The sequence below is a fragment of the Trichosurus vulpecula genome, chromosome 1 (assembly GCF_011100635.1).
Source record: "Trichosurus vulpecula isolate mTriVul1 chromosome 1, mTriVul1.pri, whole genome shotgun sequence".
In the NCBI taxonomy this organism is placed as follows: Eukaryota; Metazoa; Chordata; class Mammalia; order Diprotodontia; family Phalangeridae; genus Trichosurus; species Trichosurus vulpecula.
In genome coordinates, this window is record NC_050573.1 from 74,710,840 (window position 1) to 74,731,177 (window position 20,338).

The 20,338-nt window shown below is 47.1% G+C and overlaps 1 protein-coding gene across 1 annotated transcript; it reads left to right on the forward strand.

The window, feature by feature from the left end:
- Positions 1–343: 343 nt before the first annotated feature.
- On the forward strand, positions 344–19,665 carry PALM3 (paralemmin 3). Its single transcript, XM_036746991.1, has 7 exons — positions 344–522; positions 8,921–8,969; positions 10,328–10,408; positions 10,699–10,835; positions 11,538–11,622; positions 15,937–15,982; positions 17,586–19,665. The coding sequence occupies exons 1-7, from the start codon at positions 467–469 to the stop codon at positions 19,244–19,246; spliced, it is 2,115 nt and encodes a 704-aa protein (XP_036602886.1). The 5' UTR covers positions 344–466; the 3' UTR covers positions 19,247–19,665.
- The last annotated feature ends 673 nt before the right edge of the window (positions 19,666–20,338 follow it).

Here is a 20,338-nt window from a genome sequence, read left to right on the forward strand (position 1 = left end):
TCAAAGTTATCAGTTTTTTGTTGTTACAGTAGGAATTGTTCTCCTGGTTCTGCTCACTTCACCCTGCATCAATTCATGTAAATCTTCCAGATTTCTCCAAAATTGGCCATTTCGTCATTTCGCACAGCACATATCCGATTACGTTCATATACCATACTGGCTAGTCACCATTGACATGTCTATTCACGACTGTGAGGGTGTATGCACTGGATGGCTGCAGTAGCAGAGGGAGGCAGCTGGTACCTGGTAAATAATTCATCAGGACAGCTGATAGTGCCTCCCCAGGCCCGCCAGCCAGCTCTGGCTCAGGCCCCCTCTCCCTTCCCTTCCCTCCCTACTTCCTTCCGCCCAAACCAGCCTGACCAGCTCTCCTGGTGCCCGTGGCAGCCCCCCCCTCCCCCACCTGTCGTCCCCAATCTCTCCGGGCACCTGCTGCCCAGCTGGGTAGCCCAGCCCTACAAGCAAGATGGCCCTCCAGAGCCAGGGATTGCCCCCCAGCGGGTGGACCCCAACAAATCCAATGTAAGTACCAGGGCTTGGGAGAGGACCTGGGAGCAGAGCAGCTCAAAGAGGTAACTTACCTCAGCTGCATTGAATAGTTGGAGGGAGTGTTGTAGAAAGAGCGCTGGATAGGAAGTCAGAGGACATGAGTGTAAATTCCAGATTGACCACTGACTCAGTGTGTGACCTTGGGCAAGTCACTTAACCCTGATGGACCCTAGTTCTCTCATCTGTAAAATGAGGGGCCTGACTAAATAATTTCTCAAATTCCTTCAGCTCCAAATCCTGTGACCCCACCTAGCAAGGAGGCAGTTCCTCAAGCAAGCACCTGCCCCCTGGTGGAGGTCACAATTGGTCCCAGCCTCTGGGGCCTGACCAAAGAGGACCCCCACCCCCACCCAGTAGGAATATTACAGCCCTGAGCTGCCATTTTAAAAGAGACAAACGCTCTGAACCCCAAGCGAGCATTTGTCGCTTGGAAAAAGAAAAGAATCTCAGGCCCTCCTTCCCCATCCCCTCCCCCTGTTTGGACTCAGATGCAGACTATTCAGGAGTCACATGGGTCTTGGGGGCAAAGTCTGGGCTGGAGGTGGGAATGTAGCCCAGCATTACAGGATAAGGCCCTTTGGTGGGAGGGGCCCCCACCCAGGGCCACTAGGTCAGGACCCCTGGATTTCATGGGACTCCAAATAGACCAGAAGCCAAATGGAAGAGGATGAGGCATGGAAAGCAGTATGGTAGAAAGAACCCTGGATTTTGGAGGAAAAGAAAAACTATATTTGACTCTACACTTACTGGGTATAAGACATGAGGCAAGTCATTACTTGTCTCTGGCCCTCAGTTTCCCCATCTGTGAAAAGACGGGATTGGGCTAACTGATCTTTACTATTCATTGAAGCATTAAATCCTATAAACTCTGAGAACTCTGCCTATATCCCCTGGCCCTGGACTGAATGCAACCAATAGCTCCTCTCCTCTCCCTTGACCGCTCATCCCCTTGACTCTTGGTTGGGGGCACAGGGGAGGGCACAGGGCTAGAGGGATCCAGAGAGGACTGCTCCGAGCCTGTCGAACCCCTGGATCTGCTACCTGCATTATTCACTATCTAGAAACCTAGTTGCTAAGTAACAGAGAACCTGATCACCCCAGCAGGGAACTGGCAGAGGAGATCAAGTCCCCAGGGGGAGTTTTACTGAGAGGGAGAGGCCCCCCCCACAGGGACCTACCTAAGACAAGACCCAACCCCTTCTGCCTCAGGCCACCCCACCCCCATCTAACCTGGGGGAACGCAGCTGGGGACCCCATCCTGAGAAGCAGTTTGCTCTGGTAGAAAGAACATCTGATTAGAGTCAAGAGATCTGGGTTTGAATTCCACTTCTGCTCTTTACTGCTTTGTGACTTTGAACATGTCTCTGTCTTTAGGAGACCTCATTTTCCCTCCTTATAAAATGGGAGGGTTGAACTAGGTTATCTAGAGCAAGGATTCTTGGCTTTGTGTGTGTGTGTGTGTCCTGGACCCCTTTCGGCAGCCTGATCCAGTCTAGGGACCTCCTTTTTACATGCATAAGATAAAATACATAGAATTACAAAGAAAATCAATTATATTGAAATAAAGATGTAATTTTTCCTCTCTACGGTCCCCCTGAAATTTATCCATGGCCCATGGACCTTCGGTTATGAACTCCTGATCTAGAAGGCCCTTTTCAGCTCCAAAGCCTATGACTACCCCCAAAGTACCACCCTTCCTAAGGGAGCCAGCCAAGGATCCGGTCTCCTTTGTCCTCCAGAGCTCACTGAAAGGGTTTCAGTCAGTGACTCCAGCATCCCTATGTACTACACCCTGGAAGTTCTAGTCAAGTTCTCAATCATGAGAATGAGTATGACATACTGGAGAATGGGATTTTAAATCAAAAGAACCTGAGTTCAAGTTCTGAGTGTTACTAGCTGGATGACCTTGATCAAGTCACTAGCCTCCGTTTCCCCATCTATAAACTTAAGTGTTTGAACTAGATGACTTCTAAAGTTCCTTCCAACTCTAAACCCTCAGTGCTACAGACTATGGATATTCCTAGAGAGAAGGGAAGGGAGCCTCATCCCATCCTCTCCCACCCACTGTGGTCAGAATCTACCCTGAAACCTTTGGTTTCTAGGGGGCAGGGGAACGAGCCATCTCTCCAAGTTGTCATGGTAACAACAGAGGTTTGGCTCCCTTGAGAGGAGGCAAAGGGGTATATGCGAATCCACAAGCTTATTCTGTAAAAGCCAGTCAGGATCAAGGGGTAGCTCCTCAGTGTTTACAATCCAGGAAGCAAACAGGTTGATATTCCAAAGGCAATGGGGGTAGGGCGTAGGGCTTCTTCACCTTTAGGGCTCTGAACATCATGCCAGTGGTATTCCTAAGACCCAGGAGTCCCATAGAATAGAAAGACCACTGTCCCTAGAATCAAAAGATTCTGAAGCCCTGGATTTATGTACATATTTACTGGCCATGTTACCTTGGTGAATCAACCTCCTGACCTCAGTTTCTTTGTCTGTGAAATTAGAGAACTGGACTAAAGTATTTCTAAAGATCTTTCCAACTCCCATATTCCCTGATTAGAGGGTTTATAGCCAGAATGAGCCTTGGAGTCATCCAGCACAGTTTGATTTAAGCACCTACTGGGTGCACGTAGCTGTGCTGGGCACCACAGATACCAAAGAGCTTGCTTACATTCTCCTGGAGAGGTACAACAAGTCAGTCAGTCAGTCAATAAACACTTACGAAGCACTGCTATGTACCAGGCACTGTGCTAAGAGCTTGGGATACAAAGAAAGGTAAAAGGCAGTCCCTGCCCTCAAGGAGCTCATAGTATAACGGGGGAGACAACATACAAACTATGTACAAACAAGATATGTACTGAATAAATTAGAAATAATAAGCAGAGGAAAGGCACTAGCATGAAGGGGACCTGGAAAGCCTTCCTGTAGAAGGTGAGATTTTTAGCTGGAAGTAAAAAGAAAAGTGTGTACTTGTTGAGGAAGAAGAATCCTAGGATCCTAAATTAAGAGATGGAAGAGACTTCAGAGATCATCTAGTCCAAAAAAATGTCAAATTCAAATGGAAACTGGAGCCACTGAACAGTACATAAGGATCCCTGAAAGTTACATATTGACTTAGAAAACCACAAATTAACATTATCTGTGTTGTATTGTATTTTTCTTTATTTTGTTTAGTATTTCCCAATTATATTTTAATCTGATTTGGCCCACTCTCAGAAGCATTGTAGACCCTGTCTAGTCCAACCTCCTCTTTTTTTTTTAATGAGGGACCTGAAGCCCAGAAAGGTTAAGACATTCATCCAGCCAACACAGGGGTAGTAAGTGAGAGAATCAGGATTCCAACAAAGGTCCTCTTATTTCATATCCAGTGTTTTATCCACTGTACCCTATTTCCTCACACCCAAGAGAAACTGGAAATGGGTCATGAACTGAGCCTTGAAGGGAGGTTGGGATTTTAAAAGATTATGTTGAAGAGGGAATATAGTCCAGGCATTTGGGACAGGCTGTGAAGTAGTCCCAAGGATGGAGGGAGAATGTCACGTAACAGGAATGATCATCAGGCCTGTTTGAGTGAGAGGCAGAAATCAGAAATAAGCCTGGAAATGGAATCTTGGGAAAAAATTGCAAAAGGTTTTAAATGTCAGACAAAAAGTTTGTATTTTATCCTAGAGGCAACAGGGAACCACTGAAGAGTCTTGAAAAGATAACTGTTCTGGTCGGATTTGAGCCTTAGTATATAGGATATTATAATAACAATAACAAAGGCATTTACATAGTATTTTGAGGTGTTCAAAGTGCTTTAGAAATCCTTTCTCATTTGATCCTCACAACATCCTTGAGAGTCAGGTGCTATTTTATTCTCATTTTACAGATGAGGTTGTGATTTGCCTGGAGTCACAGAGTTAATAAGCATCTGAGACTGGGTTTGAACTCAGAACTTGTGTGATATCCTGTGTGATATCCACTTAACTAATAGTTATTCTGCCACTGCATGGCTAGAGTTGAGGGCAGTACATACAGGAAGCCATGAATTCAAATAAGAAGCTATTGCAATATCCTAGACGGCAAGCTATGAATGCCTGATCTAGTCATGGGAGTGGAAAGACGCGGACAGATATGAAAGAAATTGTGGAAGTAGAAACAAAAAGACTTGGCAACTGTGACTGTTTACGGACAATGAGGCAGGAAGGAAGAGTCAGGGATGCTACTGAAGTTGTGAATCTGAGTGACTTGAGGGGAGATGGTACCCTCAGTGGAAACAGGGAAGGAGACAGGCTTAGAAGGAAGAGAGTGAGTTCCTTTTGCATATGTTAAGTTTGAAATGCCTGTGGGACATTGTAACAGTGAGCAAAGTGGGATTTATATTATTGTTACAGACATCCTGGTGGAACTATCCTTCTGACAGTTGGCATGTGAGACTGGAGCTTAGTCACGTGAGAGACTAAGATCTGGGAGTCATCAGTATAGAGTTCTTTGAACCCATGGGACATGATGGAATCACTGAGAGGAGATAGAGAAAAGAACAAGTCTCAGGACAGATCCTTGAAGGACACCAGTGGTTCAGGATGGGATATGAATAACGATAAGGGCATAGGAAATGGAGAAGAAATCAAACAATCATGCCTGTTTTATTTTATTAATATTTTGTTGTTGCTTGAAAAAAAGGCAAGGCAGTTAGGTAGTACAGTGGTTAGAGCACTGGCTCTGAAGTCAGGAGGATCTGATTTCAAATCCAGCCTTAGACATTTACTAGCTGTATGACCCTGGGCAAGTCACTTAACTGATTACTTCCAAGAAAAGAAAAATTAGAAAAAAACAGGTCCTAAAACTCTTCCCCTCTCTAATAAACCCCTCCTTCATAACAAAGAAGTATATTTTGGCAAGACAAATATTAATCATATCTGATGCCATATGCCCTATTCTACACCCAAGTTCCCACCACCTTTTTACCATAGAGAAGGATGGATATCTCATCATCAGGTTGCTGGACTCAAGATTTGGTCATTTCATTGATCTAAGTTCTGATGTCTCCTCGTTCCTTTCCTTTCCATCATCATAGGCATTATGTATATTGTTCTGTTGGTTTTGTTTGCTCTGCTCTGTATCAGTACAAATAAGTCTCTCCAACTTCCTTGGAATTCTTTCCTTATTAAGCATTTACTGTGTACCAGGCACTTTGGTAAATGTTGGAGATAGAAAGAAAGGCTCTCAAGGAGCTCATATTCTAATGGAGAGACAACATGTGAATTATGGGGGAGAGAGAGAGAGAGAGAAAGAGAGAGGGAGGGAGGGAGGGAGAGGGAAGGGGGGGAGAGAGATAGAAAGAAAGAGAGAGAGAGAGAGAGAGAGAGAAAGAGAGAGAGGAAATAATCTCAGGGAAGAAGGCCCTCGTAACTGGGGAGATCAGAAAAAACCTACTATAGAAAGTGAGATTTAAGCTGAACTTTAAAGGAAGCCAGGGAAGCTAGGAGCCAGAGGTATAAGGAAGGGCACTCTAGACTTGGGATACAGCAAGTAAAGAGGTAGAGGGTCAGGATATGGAGCATATTGTGGAGAGAAGAGCATGGAGGCCTATGTAGCTGTATTACAGTGTATGTGGAGGGCAGTAAAGTGCAAAAAGTCTAGAAATATAGGAAGGGGCCAGACTGGGAAGAGCTTTAAATGCCGGAAGACTCTATGTTTGATCCTAAAGGTAATAGGGAACCTCTGGAATTTATTGTGTAGATGAGCAGCTAGATAGTGCAGCTGACAGAGTGGCAGGCCTGAAGTCAGAAAGACTCATCTTCATGAATTCAAATCTAGCCTCAGACGCTTACTAGCTGTGTGACCCTGGGCAAGTCACTTAGCCCCATTTGTCTCAGTTTCTTCATCTGTAAAATAAGTTAGAGAAGGAAATAGCAAACCACTCTAGTATCTTTGTCTTTTTTTTTTGTCTTTTGTTTTGCCCAAGTATCTGAGGCTGGATTTGAACTCAGGTCTTCCTGACTCCAGGGCCAGTGCTCTACTCATTGCCTCACCTAGCTGCCCCTCCAGTATCTGTCAAAAAGAGTCAGACACAACTCAACAGCAACAACAAAATGCTTTAGGAAAATCATCTTGGCAACTGAGTGGAGGATGGCTTGGAACAGGGAGTCTTGCTGCAGGAAGACCAATAATAAGGTTATTGTAGGCCCCATTTGAGGCCTGTACTAGGGTGGTGGTTGTGGGAGTGAAGAGAAGGGGACATACGCAAGAGATGTGAAGGTAGCAATAACCAGATTGGATGTGTGGGATGAACGAGAATAAGAAGTCTAAGATGACGACACATACCAAGGGTAGTCTTTGTGACTGGGAGGACACAGTAGTGCCCCTGACAGTAAGAGAAGTCTAGAACAAGGGAGAGTTGGAGGAGGAGGTGATGAACTCTGCTTAAGTCATTTCGGGTTTGAAATGCCTATGGAATATCCAAGGCAGTTGGTATTTGGAGCTGTGTGACTGTAGCTCAGCAAAGAGACTAGATACGGATGGATATAGAGATCAGAAAACCATCCGTATACATGGGATCATTGAACTCAAGGGAGCTGATGAATTTTCCAAATGAGAAAGAATAGAGTGAAAAGAGAATAGAGCCCAGGACAAAATATTTGGGAGACACTTGTTGGTGAGCGTGATGATGAACAACCAGGAAAGGAAGTGATCAGAGAGGTAGGAGAGGAACCAGGAGAGATGTCTGTGGGGAAAACCCAGAAAAAAGAGACTCTCTAGGAGGTGATCCACAATATCAAAAGCTGCAGAGAAGTCAAGCAAGTCAAGCCAAGTTACAGCATGAAAAATATTCCATTCCATTCCTATATTACAATTTGTTCATCTATTTCCCCAATGAATGAGCATCCACTTTGTTTCTAGTTTTTAACTAACACAAAAGTGCTGCTATAATTATTCTGTTATATGTATGTATATATATTATATATATACATATATATATTCTGTTATATATTTCCCTCTGTCTGACTTCCTCGTGGTGTATGCTATACCCAGCACTGATATTTCTGGATCAAAGACTGTATCAGTTTAGTTATTTTTTTTCAACTCAATGCCACAAACACTTATTAATGTTTTTAAAATAAACTTTATTGATATCTTTTGTTTTTATAACACCTACATTTCCCAAGACGTCCCTTACTCTTCCCCAGTTATCTTTTATAACAGAGCATAAAAAAGGAGGGGGGAATACAGCAAAATAAGCATTTTCATCAAGAAAGTCTGATATCATCTGGAGTATTCCACACCCGTAGTCTCCTACCTCCACAAAGAAGGGAGGAAGATACATTCTCATGTCTCTTCTTTGGGGCCAACCTTGGTTAATTTCATTGCATTTCATTTCAATGGCTTTGTTGCTGATCTCATTAAACATGCTTTTAGTCATTGTATATATTGTTTCCTTGGCTCTGCTTACTTCATTTTGCATCATTTCCTACAAAGTCTTTCCCTCTTTCTCTATATTCATCATAGCCATAATTTCTTACAGCATACTAATATTCTACTAGCGTTATGTACCACCATTTGTTTAGCCATTCTCCAAATCACAGGCATCTACTTTGTTTCCAAGCCTTTGCTATACTACAAAAAGTGTTCCTATAAACAATTGATGTCAATGGGGGCATTCTTTTTGTAACTGATCTCTGGGGGTAGATACCTAATACTACAATCTCTGGGTCCAAGGTATAGACATTCTGGTCACTATCCTCCAGTATTTCTAAATTGCTTTTTTCCCAACTGGCTGTACCACTTCACAGCTCCACCAAAAATGTATGGTGTGCCTGTCTTTCCATACAACCCCTCTAACCTTAACTATTCACATCTTTTGTTTTCTTTGACAATTAGGTGTGAAGTGAAAGTTCAGGATACTTTTGCTTTGCATTTTCCTTACTGGTGGTGAATTAGAATGTGGGTTTTTTTTTATGTGGTTCGCTGATATTCCCTCATTTTTTAAGGGAAGTAACTGATGCTTAAAAAGTTTAAGTGAATTGCTCGACATCAGACCCAGAAAATATCAGAGCAGGGATCTGGGTCTAAGTTCTGTGAACCCTCCCCCCCCAAACCCGAAGCTCTTTGTACTATATGTTGCCCTTCCCGCCTGGAGCTGTGACCAGAGTTGGAGATCGACATCCCAGATCTCCTTTCTCAAGTTCCAAAGACACTCATTGGCCAGGCAGGAGAAAATAGTCAAGGCAACCTTGGCTAGTTCCTGGACACCCCAAACAGGGCCAGGTTTCAGGAGTTGTGCCATTCAGTTATGGGGAAAGGGTAGGGGTTGAGGGCATGAAACTCTCCCATCTTCCATCTCCCGAATCCTCCACCCCTCCCCCCAACCTCGTGCGTACTTTCTCCCTCTTTGCAGGCCCATGGTCGAGAGCGCCCTCTACCGTCAGCGGCTGGAGGTCATTGCTGTAAGTGACCGAGCGCTCTCCGGCCCCTCCCCGAGGCTTTGGGGACAGTTCGAACCCCGCTCTCTGCTTCCCTCTGCGAAGCCTGCCGCCTGCCCTGAGCCTGGGACTGCAGCCTCTGCCTGCGCCCCGTCCCTATTCCCGTTCCCATGGGGCTCTGCTCCCCATCCCCTCCTGGGGGAGTGGGCTGAGGCTGGACGGACTCACCTCTGGAGTGAGTGAGCGAGCAGTACCTCCGGCCCCAAAGTGCCGCCCCATCACCTCTCAACCCCCCCACCTCCATCTCCTTTCTTCCGAACTCCTATTTTTCTTTCCTGCCCCCCTCCCAATACCTTATCTCTCCGTTCTCTGATTCTCCCATTCCATTATTCCATACTCCCAGGTTCCCTGTCGCCAGTTCCTCACCTCCTGTTTCCTTTTCCCCAAACTCCATCTCATACTTTGTTCTAATCGTGTCTCTCCATCCCGACACCCAAACTCCCATCTTCCCACACCTTGATTCGCCCATCTTCTCAAATCTTCCTCATCCTGTCTCCCAGTCCCACATCCATCTATACCCTACTTTGCTCATTCCTCCCGTTCTCTGTGCTCTCCATCTCTCTGTTCCCATTTCTTCTCTGAAGGACCCATTCACAGTCTCGTCACTCCCTTCTCTCCATCCTCCTGTGCTCATCACCATATTTCCTTTTCCCTGACGCGTCCCTTGTCTTCCTATACCCTGGTCTGCATTTCCCCCAGTTCTCTGTTCCTCATTCTCTCCTTTTCTTCATCCCCACACCCTCCTGTCTCCCATCCCCCGTTTCCATCTTCTCAGTCTCCCGCCTCTGGCAGAGAGCCGCAGGATCCGGCCCGGGGCGCGGCCAGCACCACCCCTTCCCCGCTCTCTCACCCCCGCCCTCCCTTGAACTGCTGAGTCAGCGCCTCCCAGACCACCCCCTCTTTCCCCGCACCCACAGCAGGTTTCAGCTCCAGACAGTAGAGGGTGGGGGTCTTTCCCCACTCCACCTCTTCCCGGAACCCAAGTAGGACTTCCCCTGTACCCTGCCCTGCCCCTCCCTCCCCCCCAGCCCTAGGCATCTGGGTTCCAGGCATCCCAGGGGAGCCCCTCAGCGGCAGAGGGAAAGGAGGGAGCCCGAGAGGGAGGCGCAGGCTGGAGCTATCCCTTGTCCTGTCTCCGCTGGTCCGGCTAGGCTGGGCTCGGCTAGGCTCCACAGGGCTGAGATGGGCTAGGCTGGGCTGGGCTCTCTCCCTCCTGGCCGGGACGGGCTTGGGTTGGGCTTTTTTCTGGACTAGGCTGGGCTGGGCAGGGCTGGACTTCTCCGCTGGGCCGACACAGCCCCGACTTGCTTCGCTCTGATCAGGAGAAGCGGCGGCTTCAAGAACAGATCTGCGGAGCGCAGAGGGAGCTAGAAGAAGAAAAATTGAGAGTGCAGCGACTAAAGGTGGGGAGAGTCCTGATGGTCCCAGTCTGAGGACACCCAGTGAAGGAGGGCTATAGTGGAATGTCCCTACCTTAGAGGGGTCAGTGAGGGAGGGCATAAGTGATGGGAGCAAAAGAAAAAGATCTGTCCTTGTGGGAGGGGGCAGTGGGAGAGGGGGTGTGCTCCAGTCTAGGGGTGGGGCATTTGAGAAAGGGTCTGTGGGTGGGGGTAATCTGTCCGGGTCTGGGACGGTGGGGTGGCTTGTCCACTCTTTGGCTTGGCTCTCACCTTCCTTCTTGCCCTCCTCCAAGAGGAAGTCCCTGCGGGAGCGATGGTTGATGGATGGGACAGCTGAGGGACCTGAAGGCGCTGAGCCAGAGGCGGACCCCCATTCCCCCCAGGGCCAGGCTCAGGCCAGAATTCAACACTTGGAAGACAGTCTGTTCACGTAAGGGGCTGGGGGGAGGGCTCTGCTATTAAGTGCCCACCTGGCCTTTGGATTCCTGTTCACAACTGGGCCCTGCTCTTTCCTATGGCAGAAATAGTAAGGCACATTGAACTAGAATGAGAGGCTGTGGTTTGGGAGCCAGCTTTGCCACGGACTACCTTGAGCAAGTCCTTTTCCCTCCCTTCTCTTCCCTTCCTTTTCTTTTCCTTTCCTCCCTTCCCTTCCCTTTCCTCCCCTTCCCTTTCCTTCTCTTCCTTTTTCTTCCCATTCTCTTCTCTTTCCTCCTCTTCCCTTTCCCTTCCATTCCCCTTCTCCTTCCCCTTCCCTTCCCTCTCCTCCCTTTCCTTTTCCTCCTTTTCCCCTTTCTTTCCCTTCCCTCCCCTTCCCTTCTCTTCTCTTCCTTTTCTTTTCCTTCCCTACTCTTCCCTCCCTCTTCCCTCCCCTTCCCTTTCCACTCCTATCCTTCCATTCCTTTTCTTGCCCTTCCCTACCCTTCCCTTCCTTTTGCCTCAGTTTCCTCATCTTCAAAATGAATAGTTAGACTGGATGACCTCTCAGGGCTATTCATGATCCTATGAAGGCAGGCCATCTGAGGCTTGGCTTTGGGATGCTGGGAGGGGAGGTTGGACACTTGGGTCACATGGTGGGGGGGGGGGGTTGGGAGACCAGATTCCTGGCTTCCAGCGGCAACCTCTTCCCCAGACTCCAGTCCCAACTCCAGTTACTACAAAGTGCATCGACAGGAGCCCAGCACAAGACTTCTGCCTGGCCCACCTGGCGCCGACAGGTGAGAGGGAATAGGGTGTAAAAGATGTCTACTTTTTTAAGGGAGAAGGGGTAAAATATCCCAGATATCTACTAGACTGTGCCCTTTGAACAGTAGTGAACAGGTGGAGTGGAAAGAGCACGGGATTTGATTCTTCCACTAGTAGCTGTGTGACTTTAGGCAAACTGTTTCCCCTCTCTGAGCCTCAGTTTCCCAACCTGTAAAGTACATGGGATGATCAGGAGCCACAAAGATCTAACCAAGCTAGAAAGATGGGTAGAGATAAATATAAAGTCTTGCACTTGGGTTCAAAAAATCACCTTCAAAGGTACAAGATGGAGGAAGCAGGGAAGCAGGATAATAATTTATCAGAAAACAATCTAGAGGTTTTAGTGCACTACAAGGTAAAGACTAGCTCAGATCCAGCAGCCAAAATAGCTGATGTGATTTGGGTTGCACTAAGAGAGACATAGTGTCTGGGAACAAGATAGTCCTACTCTACTGTACTCTATTCAGACCATAGTGTTTCAGTTCTGGGTGATGAATTTTAGGAAGGTCATTGATAAGCTCTAGATCACCCAGAGAAGAACAACCAAGATAGTGAAGAGCCCCAAAAGAATACAATATAAAGACTAGTTGAAAGAACTGGGATGTTTAACCTAGAGAACAAGAGACTTAAGCGATGTGCTAGGGGGTATTTAACAACCAGTTCTCCAACTGTGTGTGTGTGTTTGTGTGTGTGTGTGTGTGTACGTACATACGTATATACATGTATGTAGGCACTATCCTCAACTCTTGAATTTACTGTGAATTATTAACATTTCTCCATCATTTTCTTAAGACTAGAAATCAACAAAACCATAAATCAATCCCTGATTTGTAGCATTTGCCAATTTTTGAGGTGCAAATGTTCATGCTGAAAATTTAACAATCAGCTTTCTAGTTGCACTGGCACCAGAATCTCTCTGCAAGTATGGGGTCTTCAAGTACTTGAAAGGTGGTCCTATGAAGAAGAATTTGACTTGTTATGATTTGGACCTAGAAGACAGAGGCAGAAAGTTGTAGGGAAGCGGATTTCAGCTCAGACGTCAGGAAAAAAGTTCCTGGCAATCAGTTATTTAGAAGTGAAATGAGCTGTTTCAGAGAAGCAGGGATCTTCAAAGACTAACTACTTCTCAGAGATGATCTAGAAGGGATTCCTAGTCAGAGCTGCCTATTCTCCCCTCCTCATCTCATATTACTTGGACATCTTCCTCCATTCTCTCCTCCTTCATCCCTTTCTCACATGAAATCACCTTTCTCCTTTCTATCACACAAGTGATCTCAGTACATCCCATCTTCTCCAGCAGAATGCCCCCTCTGTCACCCCCAGTCCTTCACTAATCTTCAGTCTTTCCCTGTCTACTAGTTGATTCCCTGCTGTCTACAAATATACTGAGCTCACCTCCGTCCTTAAAAAGCCCTCAGCTTGATGTGCCTGTCCCTACTCTCATCTTCCATCTCTTCCTCCATTCATGGCTAAACTAAAGAAAGCTGTTCACAACTGGTGCCTCCACTTCCTCTCCTCTCATTCTCTTCTAAACTGCAGTCTGGCTTCTGATTCCTCATTCAACTGAAACTGTTTTCTCTAAAGTGACCGATGACTTTTGAATTGTCGAATCTCATGGCTTTTTCTTGATCCTTATCCTTCTTGACTTCTCTGCAGCTCTTGACGCTGTCACTCAACTTCTTCTCCTTGATACTATCTTCTCTCTAGGTTTGCATGACACAATTCTCTTCTGATTTTCCTTTTATCTGTCTGAAGTCTTCCCTCTCTCCTAACTGACTAACCAAGGGTGTTTCTCAATGCTCTCCTCCTCCTCCTTCTTCTTTTCCTCCTTCTCCCCCCGCCACCTCTGTCTCTTTCTGTCTCTGTCTCTCTCACTCTCTCTCTCTCTCTCTCTCTCTCTCTCTCTCTCTCTCTCTCTCTCTCTCTCCCTCTCTCCCCCCCTGCCCCTGCCTTGGTGATCTCAACATCCTTCAATTCAATTATCATCTCTATGATCTATAGTATTCTCAGATCTATTTCTCCAAACTTTAACCTCTCTCTTGACCTCCACTCTTGCATCACTGACTGCCTATTGGTCATCTTGAATGGATGCCATATGGTGTCACACTCAAGATGTCCAAAACTGAACTCATTATCTTGCCCACCCAACTCTCCCCTTTTCTAATTTTCCTGTTACAGTCAAGATCACTATCAACCTTGCAGTCACCCAAGTTCATAACCTAGGTATCATACTTGACCACGATATCTCTCTCACACTTCATACCTATTTCTGTTGCCAAGTATCGTTAATCCTACCATCACAACAGTAGCCTACTTTCTATTCCTTAAACATGACTTCATGCCTTTTTATTGGCTATCACGTATGCCCAGAATGCTCTTGCTACTTATCCCTATGCCTCCCAGCTTCATTCAGGTCTCAGCCAAAATTTCACCTTTTGCAAAAAGTCTTTCCCCATCTCTCTCAATGTTAGTGCCTTCCCTCTGAAATTACCTCCAATTTGCCCTATCTATTGGTATAAAGGTGGCAGCCAGGTCACTCAGTGGATTGAGTGCAGGAATATGAGTCAGGAAAACCTGAGTTTGCTGTTGCCTCAGACAATCACTAGCTGTGTGACTTGGCAAGTCACTTAACTACTTCCAGCTTCACTTTTCTCATCTGTAAAATGGAGATAGTAAAAGCACCTATCTTACAGGCTTGTTGTAAGGAGCAAATGTATATACATAGTTGTGAGCTAATATGAGCTCCTTGAGGGAAAGAACTATATTTTTGTCTTTTGTTGTGCCCCTAGTGTGGTGCAGTGCCTGGAACAGAGTAAGCATTTAGTAATGACTCTCTGGAAGTCTCTTCAAACAGAGATTCTGTGGCACTGACCTTCCTCCAGCTCTAGGTCGTAGGGGCTGATTCAAAGTCTAGCCAACATTCTCATGCACAGGTCAGATTAGCAAGAGATACAGGAAGGGCTACAGGAGTCAGAGAAGGGAAAGGTCATTGTGTAGGTCAAGGAAGATTGTGGGCAATCAATTGACAAGCCTTTATTGAGTGTCTACTAGGTGCCAAGCACAGGGCTAAGTGCTAGAGATAAAAAAACAAAAGTATCTGTGCCCTCATAAAACTTGCATCCTGGCTTGGGGAACAACAGGTACGGATATAAGTGCCTACAGATATTGACAAAATGAATACAAGGTAGGTCTGGCAGAGAGAGCACTAGCACCCAGGGGGATCAGAATGTCTTCGTGTGGGAGGCCACACCTGAGCTGAGTTTTGAGGAGCCAGAAAGCTACTAGGCACTTAGTAAGGGTCAACTATATACCAGGCATTATACTAAGTGCTGGAGATAAAAAGAAAGCTGGGACTTAAGATGGTCTTTGGAAGGTCGGGAGGGTTCTAAGTCCTTAATTTGAATAGGCAGAAGTAGTAAGGCACAGTAGAAAGAGCCCAGGATTTAGAGACTGGGGCCCTGAGTTCTATGACCTTGGACAATCCTCTCTCTGTATTTCAGTTTATCTATAAAAGAAAGAAGTTAGGTTAGACGACATCTAAGCTCTCTCTCTCTCTCTCTCTCTCTCTCTCTCTCTCTCTCTCTCTCTCTCTCTCTCTCTCTCCCCCCCCTCCCCTCCACCCCCGTGTGTGTATGTGTGTGTGTGTATCTCTGTCTCTCTCAGTCTCTGTCTCTCTGTCTCTCTCTGTCTCACTCTCTGCCTTTCTCCCCATCTCTCTGTGTATCTCTGTCTCTCTGTCTGTGTGTGTGTCTCTGTCTGTCTGTCTCTGTCTCTCTGTGAATCTCTGTCTCTATCTCTCTCTGTGTCTGTCTCTTTCTGTGTATCTCTGTCTCTCAGTCTCTGTCTCTCTCTGTTTCTGTCTCTCTTTCTCTGACTCTATGGATCAAAGTCACTTGGTAAGTTGACTTGAAGAAAGGGTTCTAGAGAGAACACCAAAACCAGTGTGTTCAGACCAGAGGCTTAGTATATGAAAACGGGGAGAGATGAAGCTGGAAAGATAGGTGGAACCCAGATGATGGAGGTCCTCGAACGCCAGGATGTGGGGTTTGAATTTGATCTCAGAGGCAGTGGGGAGCCATGAAAGAGAGTCGGGATCAAAATGAAGCTCTAATGAGATGAGCCTAGTGGTCTCAGTAGGAAGAATTGGAAGGGAAGAGATTGGAGAGAGCTGAATTTGGGGGCTACTCATGGTCTAAGTGAGAGAAGATGAGGTCCAGAATTAGGAGGAAGGAGAACCAGGGGGAGAGACCAAGTTTAACTACAGGGTTCTTTCTGTCTCCCTTTAGGTATCCCGATCTCTCTCTCAGACTGCCATGGAGCCAGGTCCTGAAGGTGAGTATCTTCACTCCTCTTTTTATGGGGAGCCACCTTGGGCTTCAATCCCAGCTGACAGGGCTCACAGTTCCCTAAGATCCATCCATTGACTAAAAAGCCCACTCAGCATTTTTAATCAGTAAATTGGATAAAGGCACTGATAATATATTTGTCAAATTTGCATATTACCCCAAGCTGAGAAGGACAGCAAACCTGTTGGACCATAGTCAAAATCCCAAAAGATTTCAACAGGCTAGAATGTTGAGCTTATTCTAATAAAATGGAATTTAATAAAGAAAAACATAAAATCCTATACATGGGTTTAAAAAAATCAACTAAGAAAACTTTTTAAAAAATCAAGGATGTCAAGATTTGGCTAATAATAGCTAACATACATGCACAGAGCTATTGGTACATGTTTAACAACTAGCTTCCAGAAAAAAATATTCTCAGAACACACTTTTAAATTTAATGTGCACTATTGTTACCATGAGCTCAATCACTCTCCTGAGTCTAGACACTCAACAAAACAATAAATCCAGCCCTGATTTATAGCATTTGCCTATTTCCGAGGTGTGAATGCTTAGACTGAAAATTTAACAACCAGCTTTCTCAAGACAGTTTAAGATGGTTGCAGCACACCAGTAAATCTATATGACACCCCCCCCCCCATATATGGCGCTATTTAGACAAAAGTGTTTTCTTCACAACAACCTTGTGAGGTAAATAGTGCATATTATTTGTATTTTAAAGATGATGAAGGAACTAAGGCTGAGGGAGGTGACTTATCCAAGGTCACACCCCCTAGTAGTAAGTCAGAGGCAGAGTTTGAACTCAGATATTCAGGATCACAGGTATAATTCTCTTTCTATCACCCAGGCATGGGTAGGATCTGGGGTTATTAGTGGACCTATAAGTTCAATGTGAGTCAACACGACAGCAGGTTTGGAAGTCAATTGCATCAATTGAGGCTTAGGTGAAGAATGAGAGAGGTGAGTGCTCTCCTGGTCTTTTCTCCTGGTCTCCCCAGGCTTTCTCCTGGTCAGACTACATGGAGCATACTATATTCAGTCTTGGGCATCCCATTTACGGAAAGGCATCAGCAAAGTAGAGGGGAACTCAAAGAGGACAAGCAGGATGGGGAAGAGGGCTGGAGATTGTTCCATATAAGGGCTGATTGGAGGATTGGAGACACTTATCCCAGAAAAGACCTTAAGGGAAAATGAGAGCTGTTTTCAAACACTTAAAGAACTATCCTACGTAACAGGGATCAGACTTGCTCTGCTCGGCTCCAAAGGGCAAAACTAAGAGCAATGTGGGAGGTTGCAGGAAGGTTAGAAGAAGATAAAACCAAAAACCACCAACTTCCTAACCATTGGAGCTGTCCAAAGGGATATAGGTCCTCCCAGGAGAAAATGAGCTTCCCATTGCTCAAAGTCCTCAAGCAGAGAGGTTGATGACTGCTTACTTGTCAAGGATGTTTTAAAGGGATTTCTTATTCAGGTACAGCTTGCACTAGACGCCTTTTGAAGTCCTTTCCCAAGATAAGACTTTGTGGAAGGCAGGGGCAGATATCATGTTCCTGACTCACCCTTTAGGTCTTCCCCTTTTCTCCTCCTAGGCAAGGAAGATCTTGAGAAACGAGCCTCCCTACCGGTTATGCCAGCAGTCTCCATGCCGGATCCCTCTACCCCAAGGATCCCCAAGGAGTTGGGAGGAGATGCAGCCACAACCCCCCAAGCGCCAAAGGAAGAGGTGTCCACAGCAGATACTGTCGAGGCCAATGGTCCATGCTCAGAACCTGTCCCTGTGGAGCTGGAGCTGACCCAGAATCAGGTGGACACAGCAGAAGACAGGGGTCCAGACACTGGGGATGGGGTTGACAGCTCTGGGGAAATGGTCCAGGGATCAGGCATAGTAAAGGTGGAGTGGGATGGGCTGAGGTTCCTAGAGGAAAGTGCCAGGGAGGCCTCCACATGTACAGAAAGGGGGAAGGTAAAAGAACAAGAGGTTGAAGAGATAGTCTTAGAGGTGATAGGGCACCACCAGGTAACAGGAGACCCAGAGCTTCCTGAATGGATAACCAAGGACAGGAGAGTCCAGGAGGTGGAGGAAATGGTTCTAGAGGCGATGAAGAACCGGTCAATGATGGAAGCCCCAGAACTTCCCGAGTGGGTGACCAAAGACAGGGGGATTGTTGAAGTTGTATGGGAGGGACTGGGGGGAATTGATGGCACTGACATGGGGGACTCAGAGGAGATGGCTAGAGAGGAAGCAGCAACAGGTAGTCCTGCTAGCTCTGGGCTGGAGTCCAAAGAGCAGGGCCCTGGGGGGAGTCCTGAGTTAGGAGACCAAGGAGAGGGCTCCTTCATCTGGGTGGAGAGGGTACTCATCACTGAAGACTGGGAGGAGGTCCTAGTGGAGGAATCAGAAGGAACTGCCAAGGAATTAAAAGAAAGTGAGGCAAAGGAAAGCTTACAGCTGGGGGGAGAGGAGGAAGGGGAGAAAGAACAGCTGGGAGCAGAGAAAGAAGGGGGAGAAAAGCATTTGGAGACAGAGAAGCTGGGGTCAGAAGGTGAGACAGAGGAAGTCTTTCAGAAGGATGGAGGGAGAGAGGTACATACAGGAGCAAAGGAAGCAAAAGGGGATGAGGAACAGCTGGGGGAAGAAAAGGAAGGAGAGGGAAAAGAACAGAAGGAGGCAGAGGAGGAAGCAGGGGGAGAGAAACAGCTGGAGGCAGAGGAGGAAGCAGGGGGAGAGAAACAGCTGGAGGCAGAGGAGGAAGCAGGGGGAGAGAAACAGCTGGAGGCAGAGGAGGAAGCAGGGGGAGAGAAACAGCTGGAGGCAGAGGAAGAAGAGAGAGAAGAGCTGGGGTCGAAGGAGGAGGAGGAAAAGGAGAGGGAAGGAGGGTTAGCAAAGAAAATGCCAGCAGAGAAGGATCCAGGAGGAGAGAAGGGGCCGGGAGAAGATGAGGAGAAAGAGGAGCAGGAAGAGGAGATGAAGCAAGTTGCCCAGAGTGAGGCAGGCCCAGAACCACAGGCCAAAGAGGCCGCATCAGCCCGGGGTGAGCCCCAGGCTCCAGCCCCATCCCTGGAGCAGCTCCCTGCCCCTGAAGCAGGGCCCCCAGAACGCCAGCCCCTGCTGCAGCCAGTCATGCGCACTGTGAACCCCGCTAGCCGCCCGGTGCCCACCTATGCACCTGCCCAACGGGCTGAGCCCCCACCTGACAGCGAGCAAGCCAGTGGCTCCAAGCAAACATGCCAGTGCTGCGTAGTGATGTGAGCCATCCCTCCAGCCAGCCGAGAGAACTTGTGGAGGCAGGGGGGAGCCTGGGGTGTGAGGCTTCTCCCTCCCATCCTGACCCTGACCCAATCAATCTCACAGCTACCTCGCCCTCCCTTCCACCCTGGGCACAGCCACGGGGTGGGGGGTGGGGCCACTGCCCAGCCCAGCCGGGAGTTGACACAGGGCCTAGGCACAGGCCACCACAGGCCGACTCTGGAGGTCCTGCTGCCCTTTCGGCCTTCACCCACTGCCTCAGCAATCCTGGCCTTTCTCCTTTTCCTCTCTCAGCCCCATCCCCCCAATGATGCCTTAATACTTGAAAATAAAAAGGAGAACAGAATGACATGGAGAACTCTGGATTTGGGGTCAGAGAAGCTGGGTTCAGATTCCAGCTCTGTGATTCACCACTGTCTGTATGGATCAGTCCCATCCCCTCTCTGGGTTTCGGTTTTCTCATTTATAAAATGAAAAGGATGAACTGAATGACCACCAAGATCACCTTCCAGCTGTAAGGCACGGTGACATCATCTGCTGCTCACTAGTCACTCGTGTCTCAGTTTCCTCATTTGTAAAAGGAAGTGAGTAGACTAGGTTATCTCCAAGGTCCCTTCCGGATCTGAATCTTCGTATCTGTCATCGAAGCGCACAGGGAGAGTGGAAGGCCTTCTCCACCCCTACCTGTGAGACTGAGTCAGGAGTAACAGGAAATAAACAGCCAGCACTTCCACAAGATGACTGACTAGCTGCTCTAGCACTCTCAGCTTTGTGAAGCGCATTTGATTCCCCCAACACCATGACGTAGGCACTATTCTTACCCTTATCTTACCGATGAGGCACCTGATGCTAGGGGAGAGTTGACTGAGTGACTTGCCCATAGTTAACACCACTAGGAAGTGCCTTAGGTAGGATTTGAACTCAGACTTTCCTGACTTCAAGTCCATCACGCCACCTGGTGCGCTGGGACCTGGGAGGGACCGTGGTGTTCCTTCTCCCTGTCCAACACCTCCTGAGACCTTAGTTTCCCTCAATTCAATTCCACTTATTAAGCATCTTTGTGGGGCAGAAAGAGCATTGAATTTAGAATCAAAA